The sequence below is a fragment of the Plecotus auritus genome, assembly GCF_963455305.1.
Source record: "Plecotus auritus genome assembly, chromosome: 12".
In the NCBI taxonomy this organism is placed as follows: domain Eukaryota; kingdom Metazoa; phylum Chordata; class Mammalia; order Chiroptera; family Vespertilionidae; genus Plecotus; species Plecotus auritus.
The window spans coordinates 26,372,024-26,392,483 of NC_137778.1; the positions used below are offsets into that span (position 1 = coordinate 26,372,024).

The following is a 20,460-nucleotide window of genomic DNA, read 5'->3' on the forward strand; positions in this document are numbered from 1 at the left end:
GCTCTTCAAACCCTGTTTTTTCTTACTTTATACTGTTTTAATGCTTTATTTAACATGAGAAGTAGACTGAGGTGGACTAGCAAGGAGCAGCTGTATACAGGAGAGGGCAAAGTAGGTTTACAGTTGTTATTAATGTCAAAAAATGTGTGGAGCCCTGGCTGGTTTGGCTCAGTGGATAGAGCGTCAGCCTGCAGACTGAAGGGTCCCAGGTTCGATTCCGGTCAAGGGCATGTACCTTGGTTGCCGGCACATCCCCAGTTGATCGATGTTTCTCTCATTGATGTTTCTAACTCTCTATTCCTCTCCCTTCCTCTCTGTAAAAAATCAATAAAATATATATTTTTTAAAATGTGTGGAAAATAATACAATACTTAATAATATGAGAATAAATTATGTTCCGTGTACTCACAACTGTAAACCTACTTTTTGCCCACCCCTGTTCATATAAACATAGCTTTGCTTCTTACCAGGCACAAATCTATTAACAGGAATTTTCACATTTTTCTCCTTATTTAGGTATAATCTCAGAGTGGAAAATAAAACCAAATTATAAATTGCTGTGCTCTAATTAGATGTGGAAAAATTAAATGAGTAGTCGTAGATAGCCCCTAATAGGAGAAAAGCATATACATGTATTCTATCTACTAAATAAAAATTCAGCACCTCCTTTTAGTGTTTGAAAGGATGAAATTGTGACTGTATGCAGTAAAATGTTCACGGGACAGTTCAGCTTGCAGTTGGCAGAAATGTGATCAATTATGGAACAGAATGCTGCTGAACTTGGTTTCTGAAGTGGCAAAAACAAATCTATATTCAGATTAACAAATTTGTACATTCTCCTTCAAAGAACAGAGGAGGCAGTAATTAATAAAGACAAGTGTTCAGATTTATTGGAAATTCACAGTTTCTAACGGCACTACAGCTCCGTGGTTACACACTGAGCATCGCCCTGTACAGGGCCAGGTGCTGCAGTGCTTGACTTCGCTCTGCCTCTGCTTCCCCTGAACCGCTCTTCAGTGGGTTTCTGTGCAATCAGACCCTCTTGCTCTGAATGGCTAATTGTACAGACTGAGAAAAAAATGTCAATCACCTAAAACACACTGTTAATCTAAAGCAGCAACTTAAACAAAAAAGGCTTTAAATAAGTCACATTACAAACAATACCCAGAAAGGTATTAGACAAGTTTAAACAGTTACTACAAAAAGTGCTCAATAAGTTATAAGTCTGACAACACAAAATGGTCAACTCTCTCCCTTTCAAAAGGACACTTTCCACTTTCACCCATTACTGTACAAATACATACAAATACAGTCTCTGCAAATTAAAGAAATACAGGACAAAATGAAGACAGACACATAGACAGCACACATGTACACCTCTGCACATTTGTAGCCAATACAAAGCCAACACCGAGGACTAGCAATCCCTGTGACTTGACCAATTTGACAGGCTCAACAAACTCACTGGCTAATTCTGTGCACATCCCTGGGCAGGGACTGTGTCACCTGGGACCTGGACTCATGGAGAAACGCTCACAATTTCTATTTGTAGTAAGGAATGTCTGCAGGACTGGTGCTTACTGTGAATGTTTAAAATGTAATGTAACTACAGAAAACCTTTACCAGTGGTTACATATGTTTAAAAGGTGAATTTATAAAAAATTTATTTGCAAATACCAGTCATTTGTAAGAAAAGATCTTGTAGTTTTGTTTTCTTCATCGAGTTAATAACTACTGAAAACGAGTGTGAATAAATTAAATGAAAACAACATTTAACAGTATCACCATTTACCTAAAAACAGACTTAAAAATTCCAGCGAGTGCTTGTTTCGGGTGAGTTTGCTAAACAGAGGTCTACTTGGCAAGTCTGCAGGCTCTTCACACCGTCTGACCCAAGTTACTGAGCTCCAAGAGCAGATCACTTTAAAGCCTTGTAGTGTTTGCAGCTTCAAAAAAACTAACAAAGTTATCAAAGAAATCAAATGACAGGAAAAGTCCCCCTCCTCTTCCAGTGCATTATAAATAGACAAAAGGCACATAAATATGGAAGGTGCAAGAAATAGGAACAAAGCTACAGGAAGAGGTTCAGGCTTCCATTCCTACCCCACCCAGGGAACTGGGTTTCCAAACTAGCAGTAATTAATCTGTGGAAAACATCTTTAGAAAATTTCCACCACTGTCTTTGCGGGAAGTCATCAGCCTTGCAGAACTGCAGCTCATTGACCAAGACTGACGGACACAATCCCACCTACTTTTAAAAGGCAGAAACCATAATTTCTGAATACTTTTCCCATTATGATTTTCTCCCTCCCCTCAACCCTTCAAATACCACAGAATGTTCTTCAAAGTACAGAAAGTCTCCAGTATGAAAAGTTCGATTATTCTAGATGTGTCCCGAGACTGCTGTCACACCAAACGTCCCCACGGTGATCTCTTTGTTTCCTTTGATGATGTCATGCAGGCTCGGCAATGACCCTGACTTAGTCTGTATCAGAGTCTTTATCAACTTCCCTTGGTCTTGGACTTTAGAGCGCCTTCGTTTTAAAGCCCTCTTCTCAGTTTTTGTCTTTTGGGACTGTCCATTGCACAGACTTGTGCAAGCTGAAATGCCACAAAAATAAGACTCTTCTGACTGTGACGAAGTTTCCGAGCTCCCTTCTGAGGGAGGACCCTTGTAAGAAGAGTGATACACTTCTCCCACGTGAGAAAAGTCTCTCTGGTTCGTGAAGGGCTTCCTTCCTTTTATGTCTCCATTGGCTACAGGGTGCGATGGGTCTGCCGGCTTTATGGTCTCAATTTTTTCTGTTTTGTACTTGCAGCGTTTCTTCTATAACACAAGTAAAAAAAGGGGTAGGAATTAGACCTCCAATAGTTAGCTAGCTCATCAAACATCTAGAGAACTGAGCTAATGGAAGAAAGTGCCACCTCCTGGTGAAAGTAACAATGGCCTATTTTGTAAATACCTTCATTACCTTCCTACCAAGTAAATGCCACTCAGTAAAAGTTCTCACTGCCATCTCTGAATACAGATATGGGGATGCTAACTCACATCTGAATACATAGGATGCACCAGATATTATACTAGCTGCTTTCATGTATATCTTACTCACCAACCCTGATAGGTGAGGATTTTATCCCTGGTTTTGGGTCCCTGCCAACTTAGAACATACTAAGTAGCAAGTTGTGATTGAATCCTAGGCTATTTGACTCTAAAGCCCACATTCTTTCACCTACAATCACCTCTAATCAAGATGAGCACAACTTACTTGGAGAGACAAAATGGAAAAAGCCCAAGCTTCAGAAACAAAAAAGCCTAAGTCTATTCTGAGTTTTGCCACCTATTGGTCACATAAAGACAAAACCGCTTATAAAATGAGGTTGTGCCCTGGCCAGGTGGCTCAGTTGGTTGGAGTGTTATCCTGTACACCAAAATGTTGCAGGTTTGATTCCCAGTCAGGCACATACATAGGTTGCGGGTCCCATTCTCAGTCAGGGCTCATATGTGAGGCAACTGATTGATGTTTCTCTCTCACATCAATGTTCTTTCTCCCTGCCACTTCCTCTCTCTCTAGAGTCAATTTAAAAAAAAAGGATCTTCGGGTGAGGATTAAAAATAATAATAAATAAATAACATTAAAAACGAGGCTGTTTGAGGATTACAGGACAGTGCGCACTCTGTGCCTGACACGCACTGGCCCTCCATCCATGATTACCAGCCAGGAATCAGCAAGCTTTCACACATAATGATCTTAGGCTTTCAGGTCACTCATTTGTCTCCGGCATGTTCTTTTTTATTTTACAACCCTTTAAAAACCGCTCCAGATTCATACAAAATATGCCACAGGCCAGATATGACCTACAGATAGATAGTAGTCTGCTGACCCTTGTAAACATTGATTTATATCATTACCATGACTGGAAAGAAAGAGTAATTTAAATACCACTTAAAGGTTATATTAAACCTTTCAAACCTATTTCTTCATCTACTACCACATAGCTAACCAAGACACTTAAAAAGAAACAAAGTATTACCTTTTTTTCTGGAGAGAACTTGAGCGGTTCTACAATGTACAAAGCATTTGGGTCTACTATAAATAAGAAAAAAATAAAAAGGAGATGTAAAGCAGGTTAGGTTTTAATTAAACACAATAAAATATTATATTATCATCCCTTAGGAATTTTTCCTAAAAGAAACTTAACCATATATTTATGCATTTTAAATTAGTAAATCAAGAGCAACAAGGCAGGAGCAAGGTGGGAGATGGTTCCATTCTTATTTTGTGCTTGGTCCCCTTCCCTCAGTCTTTACCAGCTAACTATCGGCCAACAGTTAGGCCCAGTCCTCCCCTCTTACCTGTTGAGAAAATAACATCACCACCAGTACGCTAATACCAAACCTACAGATCATCTTTTTTCCTAAAAGACTAACCTCTACACTGTGCCACAAATGTGGGTCAACATTGTGGAACAAGCAGCTATGACCATGTATAAAAGTTAGAGGAACACATATATAAAACCAGGTCTAAGACTTTTTTCTAATTGTTTATTACTATGATTTACTATAATCAAAACTATGAACTCCAAAACCTAAGAACAGCTTGAACAGGCAATATAAATGACCAAAGGGTAATGAGTGATCACTCTGGCATGGTGAGTAAATTAGAAATATTAGTTTTAGGTTTCTAAAATTTCATTACTTTAAGCACATTCAAGACAGCCAGCCCTATGCTACCCACATGGACACAATAAACACATATACACAAGAGAGGCTATGAGACTTTATCCCTTTGAGACAATTAAGAGTAAAGGATCTGTGATATGCCAGAGGCAGAAGTTTGTAAGGAGAAAATTCACTATGAAACTTCAGATGCCAGAAATTTATTAATAACATGATTCAACCAATTATATTTTTACATTATGTCCTAGAAATTTATTGAGAAAGTCATCAAATATATAAAATATCTAACCATTCCTCAAACAGTCATTTCTATCAGCTTACTATTCTCACTCAAATTGTTTTTTCAAAAAACATTATGTCTATGCTCTAACCCGTTTGGCTCAGTGGATAGAGCGTTGGCCTGCGGACTGAAAGGTCCCAGGTTCGATTTCGGTCAAGGGCATGTACCTTGGTTGTGTGCACATCCCCAGTAGGAGGTGTGCAGGAGGCAGCTGATCGATGTTTCTCTCTCATCGATATTTCTAACTCTCTATCCCTGTCCCTTCCTCTCTGTAAAAAAAATCAATAAAATCTATTTAAAACAAAACAAAACAAAAAAAACATTATGTCTACTTTTGGAGTGGATGTTAGTGTTATTCAGAACAAACTCTCCAATGAAAGCAACTCAATATGATGCATTTTTTATTTTTTTTTAAATATATTTTATTGATATGTTACAGAGAGGAAGGGAGAGGGATAGAGAGCCAGAAACATCGATGAGAGAGAAACATCGATCAGCTGCCTCCTGCACACCCCCCACTGGGGATGTGCCCGCAACCAAGGTACATGCCCTTGACCGGAATCGAACCCGGGACCCTTCAGTCCGCAGGCTGACGCTCTATCCACTGAGCCAAACCGGTTTCGGCAATATGATGCATTTTTTAATCACTAAAAGCATTTAAAAGCTGCCAAGATTAAGTGAGCAATCTCCAAACCAAAATCGAAGGAAAAGCAGGAATCCAAAAAGTCAAGTGGACCACGAAAGTCCTTTTTGTCCAGAGAGCATATGCCAATGCAAGAATATGCGGACTTGAGTTTTGGTGGCAGTATAAGGTAATACATCAAAAATCAAACTCCAGGGCCCACTCAAAGCAGCAGTTTGTAACATCCCCTCTGACTCCCCAACGGTAAGCTGGGACTCCAAACAACTAGGCCCTCAGGGAAAGAATGAACCCATAGAGTGACTGTCCAAATCCTTGTTGGTCCAACAAGCCTCAAGCCATGAATGTAAAGTTTTACTGAATGTAAAGCAAACACAAATTCTCCTACATATTAGCACTCAAACTGTCCCTATAAATAACTTTTCAAAGAGAAGGATTAGCATACAGATAACCAACCACGCACACAAACCTAAAAGCACCTGAGCAAGAGTCTGCAAAGACAACTAATGAATAGGTATTTAAAATTTTAAGATATTAGAATGATCAAATATAGACTATAAATAGTTACACTTACTATATATTTAAATAAAAAACCAGCCGAAACCGGTTTGGCTCAGTGGATAGAGCGTCAGCCTGCGGACTGAAGGGTCCCAGGTTCGATTCCGGTCAAGGGCATGTACCTTGGTTGCGGGCACATCCCCAGTGGGAGGTGTGCAGGAGGCAGCTGATCGATGTTTCTCTCTCATCGATGTTTCTCTCTCATCGATGTTTCTAGCTCTCTATCCCTTTCCCTTCCTCTCTGTAAAATATCAATAAAATATATTTTAAAAAAAACAACAAAAAAAAAACCCCAAGCTTGAAAATACCTTCAAGAAACATAAAACAAAGGACCTAGATATTTAAAAAATACTAAAAGAACTCTTAGAAATGGAAAATAACTGATATTTAAAAGTCAATGGACGAATTTAATAGTGGACTATAAACAGCTATGGCCTGGAAAACAGATCAGAAGAAAACATCTAAAATATAGCACAAAAAAAGCAAAAAGATGGGAGATAAGAGGAGTTTGGGAGACAAAGGGGATACAGAGAGAAGAACTAACACATTTAATTAAATGGAGATTCTAAAATAAGGCAGAGGTAGTATTGGGAGGGCGGTTAGCTAAGAATTTCCCAGTATAATAAAAAGATATCAATTCAGAGATTCAAAAAGCCCAACAAATTAAATAGGAACTTAAAAAAGACGTGCCTGTATTCACAGAAAATCCAAAATAACCTGGCATAAAGACAGACAAATAGACCAATGGAATTTTTTAAAAGCCCAGAAATAAACCCTCACACATATGGTCAAATAATCTTCAACAAAGGTGCCAAGGCCACTCACCAGGGAAAGGAAAGTCTCTTCAACAAATGGTGCTGGGAAAACTGGATGTCTATATGCAAAAAACTGAAATTGTACCCTTACCTCACAACCTCACACCATATTAATTCAAAAAGGATAAAGACCTAAACATATGACCTAAAACTATGACATTTCTAAAAGAAAATGACACTGGACTTGGCAATAATGTAATGTTTTTATTGCTTTTTTTAGAGAGAGGAAGTGAGAGGGAGAGAAACATTAATCGGCTGCCTCCTACAGTGACCTCTCGGTACATAGGATGACACTCAACCAACTGAGCCACACTGGCAAGGGAGACAATGATTTCTTGAATATATGACATCTAAAGTACAGGGAGCAAAACCAAAAATAGACAAATGGGACTATGTCAAACATAAACACTTTTGTCTATCAGGAACACAATCAAAACAGAGTCAAAAGTCAACTTACGCTTGGCCAGCATGGCTCAGTGGTTGAGCATCGACCTATGAACCAGGAGGCCATGGTTCGATTCCCGGTCAGGGCACATGCCTGGGTTGCAGGCTTGATCCCAGTGTGGGACGTGCAGGAGGCAATAAATGATTCTCTCTTATTATAGATGTTTCTATCTCTCTCTCCCTCTCCCTTCCTCTCTGCAATCAATAAAAATATTTTTTTGAAAAGAAAAAAAGTCAACCTATGGCCCTGGCCAGGTGGCCCAGTTGGTTGGACATTGTCCTTTACATGACAGGTTTGATTCCTAGTCAGGGCACGTACCTAGGTTGTGGGTTCAATCCCCAGTGGGGGCATGTATAGGAGAGGCCATTGATCAATGTTTCTCTCTTACATTGATGTTTCTCTCCCCCTCCCCTTCTTCTCTTTCTAAAAAAAAATCAATAAAGACATATCCTCAGGTGAGAAATTGAAAAGTAAATTAAAAAGGCAACCTACGAAATGCATTTGCAAATAATATATCTGATAAGGGATTAATATGCAGAATATATAAAGAACTCCTACAATTAAACAACAAAAAACCAAATAGCCCAATTTAAAAATGGGAAAAGGGTTTGAATATGATTTTAAAATAGTCAACAAGCACATAAAAAGATGGTCACCATTACTCATCATCAGAGAAATGGAAATCTAAACCACAGTGAGTTATACTACCTCAGACCCATTAGGACAGTTACTACAAAAAAAACAAAACAAAACACAAAACACCCAGAAAACAACAAATGTTGATGAGGACATGAAAACTGAAACCACTGTACAATGGTGGTAGGACCACATGTAAAATGGAAAACAATACAAAGATTCCTCAAAAAGTAGAACTACCATATGATCTAGCAATCCCACAACTGGGTATATGTCCAGAAGAATTGAAAGCAAAGTCTTGAAGAGATCTTTGCACACTCAAGCGCATACTGACAACATTCACAATAGCCAAGGAGTGGAAACAACCCAAATGCCTAATAACAGATGAGTAAACAATATGTGGCATATATGTATAATGGAAATATTATTGTCTTAAAAATGAAGGAAATCCTGTCACATGCTATGACATGAATGAACCTTGAGGACATTGTGCTAAGTGAAATAAGCCAGTCACAGAAAGACAACTACTATAGGATCCCACGTACATGAGGTATCTAAAGTAGTTAAGTTCAGAAAACACTGTGGTGATTACCAGGGGCTGAGTGAAGGGGGGAAAAGGGAGCTGTGTAATATATGTAGAATTTTAGATTTACAAAATAAAAAGTTCTGGAGATATTTCAATTAAAAATTTCAGATGCAAATAGACATAACAGCCAAAAGAAGAAAAAAAGATATAAAAACAGGAGGAAGGAGGAAGGAGAAAGAGAGTTACTAGTCCTAAGTAAACACACATGTAATGGGTTAAGTCTGTAAACCTTTGTGGTAATAGCAAACCAATGATTACTTGAATAATATAATCAATTGAAATAGGCTGCTTAGTTACTAAATCCTAAAAAAAGAGAGAAAACAATGATTAAGAAAGCACTGCTAATTGAAATATAGCATTAGTTTGGTTATTTTAGTATTGCTATAAGGATAACTCTCTTAATAAGCACTAATTAAAGCACTACTTATAAAAAGTACTAATATAGGAAAACAGCCACTCAGAAAACAGCCACATCTATTCATTGAAATTTAAGTATTCATTGAGTATTAGCCAATGAAAATAAAATGCTATTATAGACTCTGAGTTTTAAAAAAGAGAAAGACCAGATTTTTTTCAGAATTGCCTCATAGTTCTAAACTAGAGGCAAAAGGAGTCCTACCTGTACAGGAAGAGGAAGCAGATAAGCACAGGATGCTATGGGAGCACATTCAGGTTTTCCATATCTGATGAACTGTCTCAAACATCCCTTTCTAAAAAGAAATACTTCTAAACAGGAGCAAGTGCAAACAAAGCTACCAATGGCTCATTAAACTCAGCCCCTCCCACCCTCTGGGTTTTCAGGAACAGAGATAGATATAAAGTGTGAAAATGATAGGTGGCTTTTGACTATACCCATTATTTGTTGCAGGTGGTCTCCAACACAACACTGATGTTATACTTATCCCATAAGTAAGCTAGATTCATGTTTACATATATATATATATGTACAAATTACATATTCATAAACACCAACCTTCTTTGCCAGTTAACTGTAGAGACTTGGATCTGATGAGTGGAAATGAAGTTCTCCTTTTCAAATTCATATCATCATAGGAAGAGAAACACCTAACACATTAAGAGAAACCAACAGAGAACACAATGAGTACACTACATGTAATTTACTCTGTAGTTGAGGCTAGATGGAAGCTATTGAGAGCTGTACATACCACATAAGAATAATCTCTAAGGTAACACTCCAGTTATTGCTAATACGTGTAAAAAATATTTAGGATTATTCTCTAAGAAATGAACTCAATATCCATTTGCCCAAAATTCTCAAAAATATAAAAAGAATAGTAAAAAAAATTGTGAAATATAATACTGACATTACCTTTTAGGGCTTGGATACTGATTACTTTTAGGAAGTCTTGAATTGTAATCTCCATCAAATTGAGAGGTGTTTCGACAGCGCTGCATACAAAGCATCAATCCCAAGACCACACAAAGAACCAAAGAAGTGATGAGATAGCTCTGACGATCTGAAACCTGAGATGAGAAGGGAGAATAGTAGTACTTTAAAAATCACACTAGGAAAATCATGGTAGGATTTAAAATTCAAATGACAAATCTAAACATTTTCTTAATGTGCTTCATAATCATAATGCTGGGTCTGCTCTTTGAAACATACTGCCATGACAATGTTTTAATGTTTCTCCCTTTTCCCCAATTCACTGAAAGTTTCTAACCTCTGGAAGTTTTAAAAGTAGTACAATGAACATACTTGTGCCTTTCACCAATTGTTAACATTCTGTCACATTTGTCTTTCCATTTGCACTATCTCCTCCTTGGGGAGAAAAAAATCGCGCTCTTACCTGGTCTTTCCCATCTTATAAAACTGAACCGCCAATCACCTAGTTATCTAAACCAAAAACCTGGGGATCATCAACTCCTCACCCCACACACCCAATCTTTCATCAAGGTTATCCTTCTCCTCTTAAGTACATCTTGAATTCAACAACTTCACACTCTTTTCCACATCTAAAATCTTAGTCCAAGACAACATCCCCTCACCTGGCCACTGCCACAGCCTCCTAAAGTTTCCTCCCTACTTCTGCTCTTGCTGTTCCCCAAGAGATAACTCCCTACAGAGCAATAAATGGGGACTTCCTCAAAGTGTTGTCAATGAGATGACCCATGTCAATTCTTTACGTAATACTTGCCAATGACTTGCAATGATTAGAATAAAATTCAAATCTAAATTGCCTACAAAGGCCTATGACTGGGCTCCTGCAATATCCTGAACTCTCTTCTCTCATTCACTCAGCTCCAGTCACACCAACTTTCTTTCTGCACTTAAACAAATCAGTTTCTAACCTAAGTTCTTTGCTCTAGTTTGTCTAGTAACAGGTTTGTTCTGACCCCAACCTCTGTTTGACTGCTAACTCCTCTTGAGTGCTCAGTTCTAATGCCACCTCCTCAGATAAGCCTCCCAACATCACTCTGGCTACAGCTGCAACCCTTATCACTACCACTCTCCACACCCACATGTCACCATTTTCTATTCCACTGTCCTTCCCATGTTTAATGCCAGGGACTATTCACTGCTGTGTGTCCCAACCTGGGACGGTAAAACTCATGCCTCACATGTACTGGTTGCTCAATAAATACTTATTAAATCAACGAAATGTTTCCTTTGTTAAGTAACTAAAGCCTTTTTGAACTGAAAATGAAGTGTGTATTGCAACTATCAATGGTTTGCAAAAGGCCCAAAAGAATGGTTTTATAACTAACTGTATTTTAGGTAAGACCTAAACTATGAAAGTCATGTTTTCCAAAAGATTATGATAATATATTTCCAAAACTTTAAAATGCCACATTCTGATTTTCTGAAAAGTTCTCTATAAATGACAATTTTGTTTGGTGAAAGTTCTTAGATACCATGTTCTTTTTTTAAATATATTTTTTATTAAGTTCAGAGAGGAAGGGAGAAGGAGATAAAAACATTAATGATGAGAATCATCGATTGCCTCCTGCATGCCCGCTACTGGGGATCGAGCCAGCAACCCGGGCATGTGCCCTGACCAAAATCGAACCCAGGACCCCTCAGTCCATAGGCCGATGCTCTATCCACTGAGCCAAACCAGCTAATGCTAGATACCATGTTTTTAACACGCCTGCTTTTATGACAACCTCTACATATCTACTGTCTTAAAATATAATAATTACCTCCTGTTTCAATTCTGCTACTGTTGCTGATAAGTTTGATACAAGCTGTGTCATGTTGGTCAGCTGGGCCTGCAGCAACTGGATGGATTCAGTTTGCCGCTGATCCTATGACAAAAGAAGAAATAAGTATTATTTGTCTTTGCATTTCTCCTGTACATTAAACTACAAGTTCATGTAAAATAATCTGGAAAAACTATTAAGTTCCTCAGTGGGAAGAAAGTATTAATAAGGAAAGCTCCTAATGAATAAAGATTATAAACGCTTTTTTAAAAAATTTTATTTTCTTTTTTTCCATCAGCATTTATCCGCCCATACCCTCTTTCACTTCCACCCACCCTCCGCGCCCCACTGCCCCCACCCCGGCAATCACCACACTGCACTTCTGCACACACACAAATCTTGAAATGCAATTATCAATAATGCTCAAGAAAATATTCCCTACAGGAAAATGTTAATACTAATAGCTACATAAACTTTCTAAAATGACATTAACAGGCTTAATCATAAGCTATCGGGGGGAAAGAAAAGCAACATTACTTATCCTTCTTACCAGCGAAAGTCTACAAAATGGAAATTATTATAAAAAAGTAAATAAAGCATGAAGATGACTAACCTGCTCCTCTGCTATTCTTGAAGTATTCTGGAGTTTTATTATTGTCTTATTAAAAGCCTTCTGCATTTCTTCCATTTGTTTTCGGTACCTGTGGAGTAAGAATTGATTTAAATTAGCTTAAATTTTTATTTATTAATTTATTACTGGAAACACACTTCTAATTTCTGAGACAAATCCATTTTTCTAAAAATGACTTACTGAGTCCTGTGCAATACAGGACCACTTTCATAGGTAAAATAAAAGGTCACTTGAGGTGTCTGTTAACTTCAGCATCAAGTCTATGTACCTCATGCTATATAAGAGTTATTAGCTGCATACTGTATATGGTCAATTAATTTATGAGAAAGGAGCCAAGAATATACAATGGGGAAAGGACAGTTATTTCTATAAATGGAGTTTGGAAAAATCACACAGTCACATGCAAAAGACTAAAGTTGGACCACTATCTTATACCATACACAAAAATTAACTCAAAATAAATGAAAAACTTGAATGTAAGACCTGAAACCATCAAACTCCTAGAAGAAAACATAGGCAGTAAGCTCCCGGACCCTAGTCTTCGCAATGTTTTTATTTGACACCAAAACACAGGCAACATAAGTAAAAATAAACAAGTGGGACTATATCAAATTAAAAAGCTTCTGTAAAGCTATTAATAGCTACATAAAGGAAACTATTAACAAAATGAAAAGGCAACCTATGGATTGGGAGGAAATATTTACAAATCATATACCTGATAAGGGGTTAATATCCAAAATATATAAAGAACTCACACAACTCAATAGCAAAAACAAACAAACAAAAAACAAACAAAAACCACACAAAACAAACAAAAACCTTGACAATCTGCCCTAGCCGATTTGGCTCGGTGGATAGAACGTTGGCCTGCAGACTGAAGGGTCCCAAGTTCGATTCTGGTCAAGAGCATGTACCTTGGTTGCGGGCACATCCCCAGTAGGGGGTGTGCAGGAGGCAGCTGATCGATGTTTCTCTCCCATCGATGTTTCTAACTCTCTATCCCTCTCCCTTCCTCTCTGTAAAAAAATCAATAGATTTTTTTAAAAAAAAACCTGACTATCTGACTTAAAAATGGGCAGAGAATTTGAATAGACATTCTTCCAAAGAAGTCATACAGATGGCCACACGTACATGAAAAGGTGCTCAATATCCTTAATGATCAGGGAAATACAAATCACAATAAGATTATCGCTTCACACCTGTTAGAATGGTTATCATAAAAAAGACAAGAAATAATACATGTTGGTGAGGATGTGAAGAAAAGTCAGCACACTGTTGGTGGGAATGTAAATTGATGCAGTTACTATGAAAACATTATGGAGGTTCCTCAACAAATTAAAAATAAAACTACAATATGGCCTAGCAATTCCACCTCTGGGTTATTTTATCCAAAGAAAATGAAAACACTAACTCAAAAAAATATATGCATCCTCCCACCCCCACACATAGCATTATTTACAATAGCCAAGACATGGAAGCAACCTTTTGTGTCTCTCCACTGATGGATAAATGAATTAAAAAAAAATATGATACAAACACACACACATGAATATGAATATTAACTGTCATAAAAAAGAGAAAATCTAGCCATTTGAGACAACATGGAAGGATCTTGAAGGCATTATGCTATGTGAAGTAAGTCAGAGAAAGCCAAATACTGTATGATCTCACTTACCTGTGGGATAACAATACTGGTTTAAGAAAAAAACACACCAAACTCACAGATACAGAGAACAGATTAATGGTTGTCCGAGACAGGGGGTAAAGCGTGGGCAAAATGGGTAAAGTGGGACAAAAGGTACAAATTTCCAGTTATGAAATGAGTAAATCATGGGGATGTAATGTACAGCATGGTGACTATAGTTAATAACACTGTGCTGTATATTTGCTAAGAGTACTGATCTTAAAAGTTCTCATCACAAGAAAAAATAACGTAAATGTGGTGATGGATGTTAAATAGGCTTATTGTGGTGATCATTTTGCGATACAAATATTGAATCATTATGTTGTACACCTGAAACTAATATAATGTTGTATGTCAATTACCTCAATTTAAAACAAGATTAGTGATTTCTGTGGTTTCCTTTGGGGGGGGGGCAAGAGGGGAAATGGGGGAGGCAAAAGCAGGTACATGGTAGCTAAGTGGGCATACACACACACACACACACACGCACGCACGCACGCAATGTGCCAATACATTGTATGTAGGGATTAGGAATAAAACCTCTTTAGGATACAATGACTACCTTGTAGCATTTTGATTTAAGAAGAGTAGGAAGAAGTAGTGTATCAGAAACTCTGGACACTTAGTTCCTAGGTAGTTACAAAATGACGGAGGAGAAACCCTAAGGACAGGAACACTTAAGGGCTAAAAGAGTAATAAACAAGTTTAAAAACATGGAGAACTGGGCCCAGGGTCTGGATTACTGCACAAGCACACTGGCACACCCCTGGCACATAAGAACATAAATGATTACAACTAGAATCAGGATCCTAGTTGTTGAAAGAGTGCAAATGTTGCCTCATCATCCAGTTCAGTTCACTCTAGACTTCACTTAAATTTTTTAACAATATCTAGTCAAGTCCCACTAAGAGCTTTAAGGTCCACAGATAATAATTTTTCCTGAGTGCTCTGGGTGGGAATCAAACAGTAAACATGGCTAACGTTAAGCAATAGAAGAAAGAAGCAACTGATTATAGATAATTCAAATTTAACCTAATAATCAAGGTGTTACATCACTTAGTACTCCTCAGAAAGTAAATCCTTTAAGTCACTGATCAATATCTAAGTAACTTTCTCCAGCTAAAATGGTGCTTACTAGTATTATATCAGGAGGTAATTAAATACTCTCCTCTAGGCAAGATCACATTTGGTTACTTAACTCCCTGTGCAAAGTGGGTTATGCTAATTCATAATAAAGCTTACCTTTGGCTAAGCTCCTCCAGATATCGACCACTGAGAGACATGTTAACTTCTAAGGCTTTAATACGATTATTAAGTCTCATGAATACCGACTCCTTTTGGTTTGATCCATGTACAAGATTTCCATTAGCATATCCTAGATCTGTAGAATTTTGCAATTCAGCATAAAAATCTGTAGCTGTCCTCTGTAACCCTCTTAAAAGGGCATCTTCTGGAGACTGTTCTTCCTCTTTCACTTCAGGTAAGGAAGAGGATTCCACAACAGGAGTCAACATTTGCTTTGGTGTGTCAGCTATGTTCATTTTGGCTTCCCCATCTTCACTGTCTGGCACGGCAGCTGTGTTTATAGGTGGCACTACTGTTTCAGATAGCTTTGTAATAATCTGCATGGAGTTTATGTCTTCTTTTACAGTCCTATCTATTATTTCACTATGTTTAGTTTCATAGATCATCATAGTTGGCTTCTCTGTAGAACTAAAACTCTCTGACTTCTTTTCTATTGCATTATCAACCTCAGCAGAACTCTCCTGGGGAATCACTTGTGATGGTGTGTGTCCTGCTTCATATTTAATAGGTTCAGAGACTTCTATTTTAGATAATGAATTGATTTCTGGAGTAACATCTAAGTGAAGAGACTGAGAAAGAGTTTGAGGACGGCTCGGTTCAAGTTCAATTACATCTACAGTGTGATTAATCAAATCACCTTGGTGGATACTACTTAAATCACCTAGAACAACAGTTTCAGCTTCCTTTTCCTTATTCTTACTGTCCAATTCTCCACCTGGAGGCTGTAATACCGAAACATCTACCGATTCTGCAGGGAGTGGTATTGATGGTTGAGCTAACACAAGATCATCTTTTCCTTCACTCACAGCAGTTCTGCTGCGCTGCCGATAAAGAGCAACTCTAACTGAGCACCATTTATATATGTATTCTGTAAAACTAGAAATGCAACAAATTGTAGTCAGTTCACTGCAAAATATTTGTGTCTCTGCCTCAAACCAGGGTGATGATTCATCCTCCTGTTCTCCGCTACCCAGAAGGGTCACTGTAGATGGACTTGCCTCCTCTTCATCCTCTTGAACTAGCTGTACAATGGGGCTCTCTTTTGGAGTATCTGGTGATGATGGTTCTGTGTCATGTCTCTGTTCTTCAGTGTTTACAAACCTAGAAATATATATCATAATTATAAATCACTTTAATTAGAAATCTAAAGTTAAAATTCTGTTTAAGGAAAATGTATCATACGTAAGATAAAAGGAAGGCTAGAAATACAGATGAAATTCAATTTTTCTTTTGGATGACTTTCCCTGTCAAATAATTTTCATTATAAAAACAACTATTCAGAAATGGTAAGAGAAAGACCATTTATCAAGTGACCAGACAGATGACTCAAATCACCATATTTTCTGTGGATGGTTTAAGGAATTCCAATGTGGCACCACATACATGCACAGTTATCTGCTTTAGGGAAAAGAAACATATCCCCCACTTCCCCAAAATAATCTTAATACCATCTGGCTAATGTTCTATTATGTAAAACCAAATACTTAACCACTTTAGTAAAAATCCTAGTGATAATAAACTAATAGTGCCACTAACTCGATCCTATCTTTGAGCTCTGGAGTGAGTATGTGTGTAGGGCAGGGGAGAACGAGGGATAAAAGTTAGTGGACAAGTGCTGTAAATTATAATGTTTGTGGTTCTTTCCAAGATAAAGAGAATACATTTCTGGGCGAGGCCCATATTGCACAAAAGATGCAATATGAAAAAATACAGGCAGTCCTCACGTTACGTCGGACTTGACGTACATTGTTTCATGGTTACGTCCCCATCTCCCATTTATTTATATAAAAAAAAAAAGTTCTGTCATTTCGACATATGTACATATGTGCTTTATGTTTTTTATTATTTATTTACCACAGGTAAAGGTCAGGAATTGTTATATTTCTTTTAAATTTTTTTTACTGTTTCACTTCATGACTGCTGTGTATGTGGCTCCATGTGAGTGACGTAGGTGCTTATGTAGGTGGGTTCTGATGTCGAAAATTGCGTTATGTTGCGCCAAAGGAACGGATCTCCAAAATAACCCAAAGACCTACTGTAAACTAATTTGAATAAAAAAGAAAAAAAACGTGCATATACAAATTTTCCTCCTCTAAAAAATTACTAAAGATGCCAGGAAATGTCTTCAAATAAATACTCATGTCTCAATGGCAAAGATAGGAATAAATTAAATAATATCTAAAAGCTATACTTTTATTTTATTGATAGTAAAACAGTAAATGGACCAGAACTAAACCATAGGTAGGCTATGCTTCTCTAAATAGATTATATAGATACTAGATACACTAATAACATTCCTTACACATGCAGGTGGTATATCATTTATTATCTACCAAAGAAATTATGACAGTAAAATAGGACAATGTCTGAAGAAGGAGGGGGAGAAAAATTAAATGGAATTAATTTGGTAAAAATTAAGTTATATATACCATCTATGTACACCCTATTCAGAGTTTACTTAAAACTTGGAAAAGAAAAGTCATCTTTTCATAATAACTAATCATGACACCCTATCATGGATTCTTTTATTTTCATTTATTTTCATCAGATGATTGTCACATAATCATTAAAAAAATTAAGACAAACATACCTGAAGAAAACTTAAGTAAAGAAATAAACAATTATGCAAAAATATGTATTTAAAAAACAAACTTTAATATATGTCACAGTAGTCTGATCTTCCAACAAATGCTCCTGCATATATGGGGGTGAGCATGTATGAATATGTGTGGGTATGTATATATGTAAAATGAAATTAGTTTCATTTAGTTTGGAAAAATAAGACATACCATGTTTTTTAAATGAAAAAGACTAGTTACAAAATCAAGACTAGCAATCACAACTCTACATAATTAGAAACACCAAGAACGTCTCTATCCCAAATAGATTTCTTAGGAACTTCTAGGAATGACACATAATATGATATTTTCTCTCTAATCACCCAATAGATATCTTTAGTCCCTTTAAGAGTTAACACAGGGCCAAAACCGGTTTGGCTCAGTGGATAGAGCGTCAGCCTGCGGACTGAAAGGTCCCAGGTTCGATTCCGGTCAAGGGCATGTAACTTGGTTGCGGGCACATCCCCAGTAGGAGGTGTGCAAGAGGCAGCTGATCGATGTTTCTCTCTCATCGATGTTTCTGACTATCTATCCCTCTTCCTTCCTCTCTGTAAAAAATCAATACAATATATTTAAAAAAAAAAAAGAGTTAACACAGGGCCCTCGCGCCTAGCTGGTTTGGCTCAGTGGATAGAGTGTCAGACTGTGGACCAAAGGGTCCCAAGTTTGATTCCAGTCAAGGGCAAGTACTTCGGTTGCAGGCTCCTCCATGACCCGGGCCCTGGTTGGGGCCCATGCTGGAGGCAACCAATTGATTTGTTTCTCACTTTGTCTTTCCCTCTCTCTAAAAATCAATGGGAAAATATCCTTGTGTAAGGATTTTTAAAAAAAATTAACACAGGAAAATACAAATTTGTCACATGCCCTTCAAAGCACAAAAGTCTCATTTTTGAACTATACAGTACTTAAGAATTACAGCTCCAAGCATACCCACTGCCTGCGTCATACATATATACCTTGAACTATTTCATGTTCAAATATCTTATACTCTTAAACAGAGTATCTCTAGGGGGGGAAAAAGGGCCTTTCAAAGTTTTACAGGGAGTATATCCAATGAAATATACATAAATTAAATTTATGATAACTATACCCAAAGATCCAAGTCATTATAACTTATCTGTTATAGATAAGAAGTAGAAGTGCCAAACACTTTAATCATCTCTGGTAAAAAAAAAAAAATAAAAAAAAAAGAGAGAATTTTTTATATGTTACATACACACATGTTAATTACATACAGACATTCCTGCCCAAAGTGCCCCACCGGAATCTGGAAAAGACATATATCATTCGATTTGAGAAAGTAAACACTGTAAGAGTTTGCTGTGTGACAAACACATATTTAGGAGTCACTGCTCTAGGTATTTCAGGTACCCTTCATAGTTTTCTAGACATAGCACAGATACTTAATCAATGCTTTTTTTAAAAAATTTCTTTATTGATTAAGGTATTACATGTGTGTCCTCATCCCTCCATTAACTGCCACCTCCCCCCCATTCATGCCCTCACCCCCCGGTGTTTGCGTCCATTGGTTAGGCTTATATTCATGCATACAAGTCCTTTGGTTAATCAATACTTATAAATTTGAACTTAATAAAAACAGGCCTTTGAAATTTATCTTCAAACTTATGTTGTAGAGTTATGTCAATAGGAAAAAATTCAGTATTGTGAATAATAAAAGTAATACATAATACCAAAACAACAAATAGTTGATCTGGAGTAAAGTGTATTCCTAGTACCCAAAAGCAACTCAAAGATGTTTTAAGTCGCTGTAGCATGTCTGCCCCAGGATTTGAAGGTTTCTATAGATAATAATCATTTCACTCACAAATCACAAGTACTTTTTATATACTAATAGACTTGGTTCTACATTTTAAGAGAACTCGAATATCATGATGTAACTTACTCAGGTGAAGGAACAAGAGTTGAAACAGGAGCGGATTCAGGCATTTTGGGTGCAGCTGCAGCAGTGGCATTCTCAGATAGACTTTTATTTCCTATTGTAAGAAAGATGCCCATGTTGAGTTTAATTTTTAAAAGCTATACCAAGAAAATATTTCACTATAACAAATAAAGATCTTTAATTTCTTAGAAGAAAAAAGTCAAATAGGTTTGCTACTGCAGACTATTTTCGTCCATATTCTTTTAGAAAGAAATGACTGTACAAGGTCACAACCACAGTAATGTGTATTCTTTCTCAGCTTCTCAGGTAACTAAAGCAAATAGGATGAGCAACTTCCGTGTAATCTCACATGGTTAATATGCCTTCTAGACACCTGAAAGAGTTTCTAAAGAAAATGAAAAGAAATAAATAGGTAGTTTTAAGTTTGTACTTGGAACTAAGTTGTTGTTTTTAAAGGGCAAGATTACTTCTCCTTGTTAATAACACTCTCATTTGGCATTCTCTAAGGGGGTGAAGGGA

At 37.1% G+C, this 20,460-nt stretch overlaps 1 protein-coding gene across 5 annotated transcripts in view; it reads right to left on the reverse strand.

The window, feature by feature from the left end:
- Nucleotides 1–864: 864 nt before the first annotated feature.
- Nucleotides 865–20,460, reverse strand: part of SUCO (SUN domain containing ossification factor) — a 54,650-nt gene continuing 35,054 nt past the window's right edge. For 4 of the 5 annotated variants that reach the window (XM_080648929.1, XM_080648927.1, XM_080648928.1 and 1 more), the window contains 8 exons: nt 19,945–20,035; nt 15,361–16,524; nt 12,417–12,504; nt 11,804–11,908; nt 9,969–10,123; nt 9,612–9,703; nt 4,033–4,088; nt 865–2,827 (listed from right to left, as the gene is read on the reverse strand). In XM_080648929.1, the coding sequence (XP_080505055.1) occupies nt 2,384–2,827; nt 4,033–4,088; nt 9,612–9,703; nt 9,969–10,123; nt 11,804–11,908; nt 12,417–12,504; nt 15,361–16,524; nt 19,945–20,035 (2,195 nt within the window). In that variant the 3' untranslated portion in view covers nt 865–2,383. Of the gene's footprint in view, nt 2,828–4,032; nt 4,089–9,257; nt 9,349–9,611; nt 9,704–9,968; nt 10,124–11,803; nt 11,909–12,416; nt 12,505–15,360; nt 16,525–19,944; nt 20,036–20,460 lie in introns of those variants that run through there. The other variant, XR_013959475.1, reaches the window with a different exon arrangement.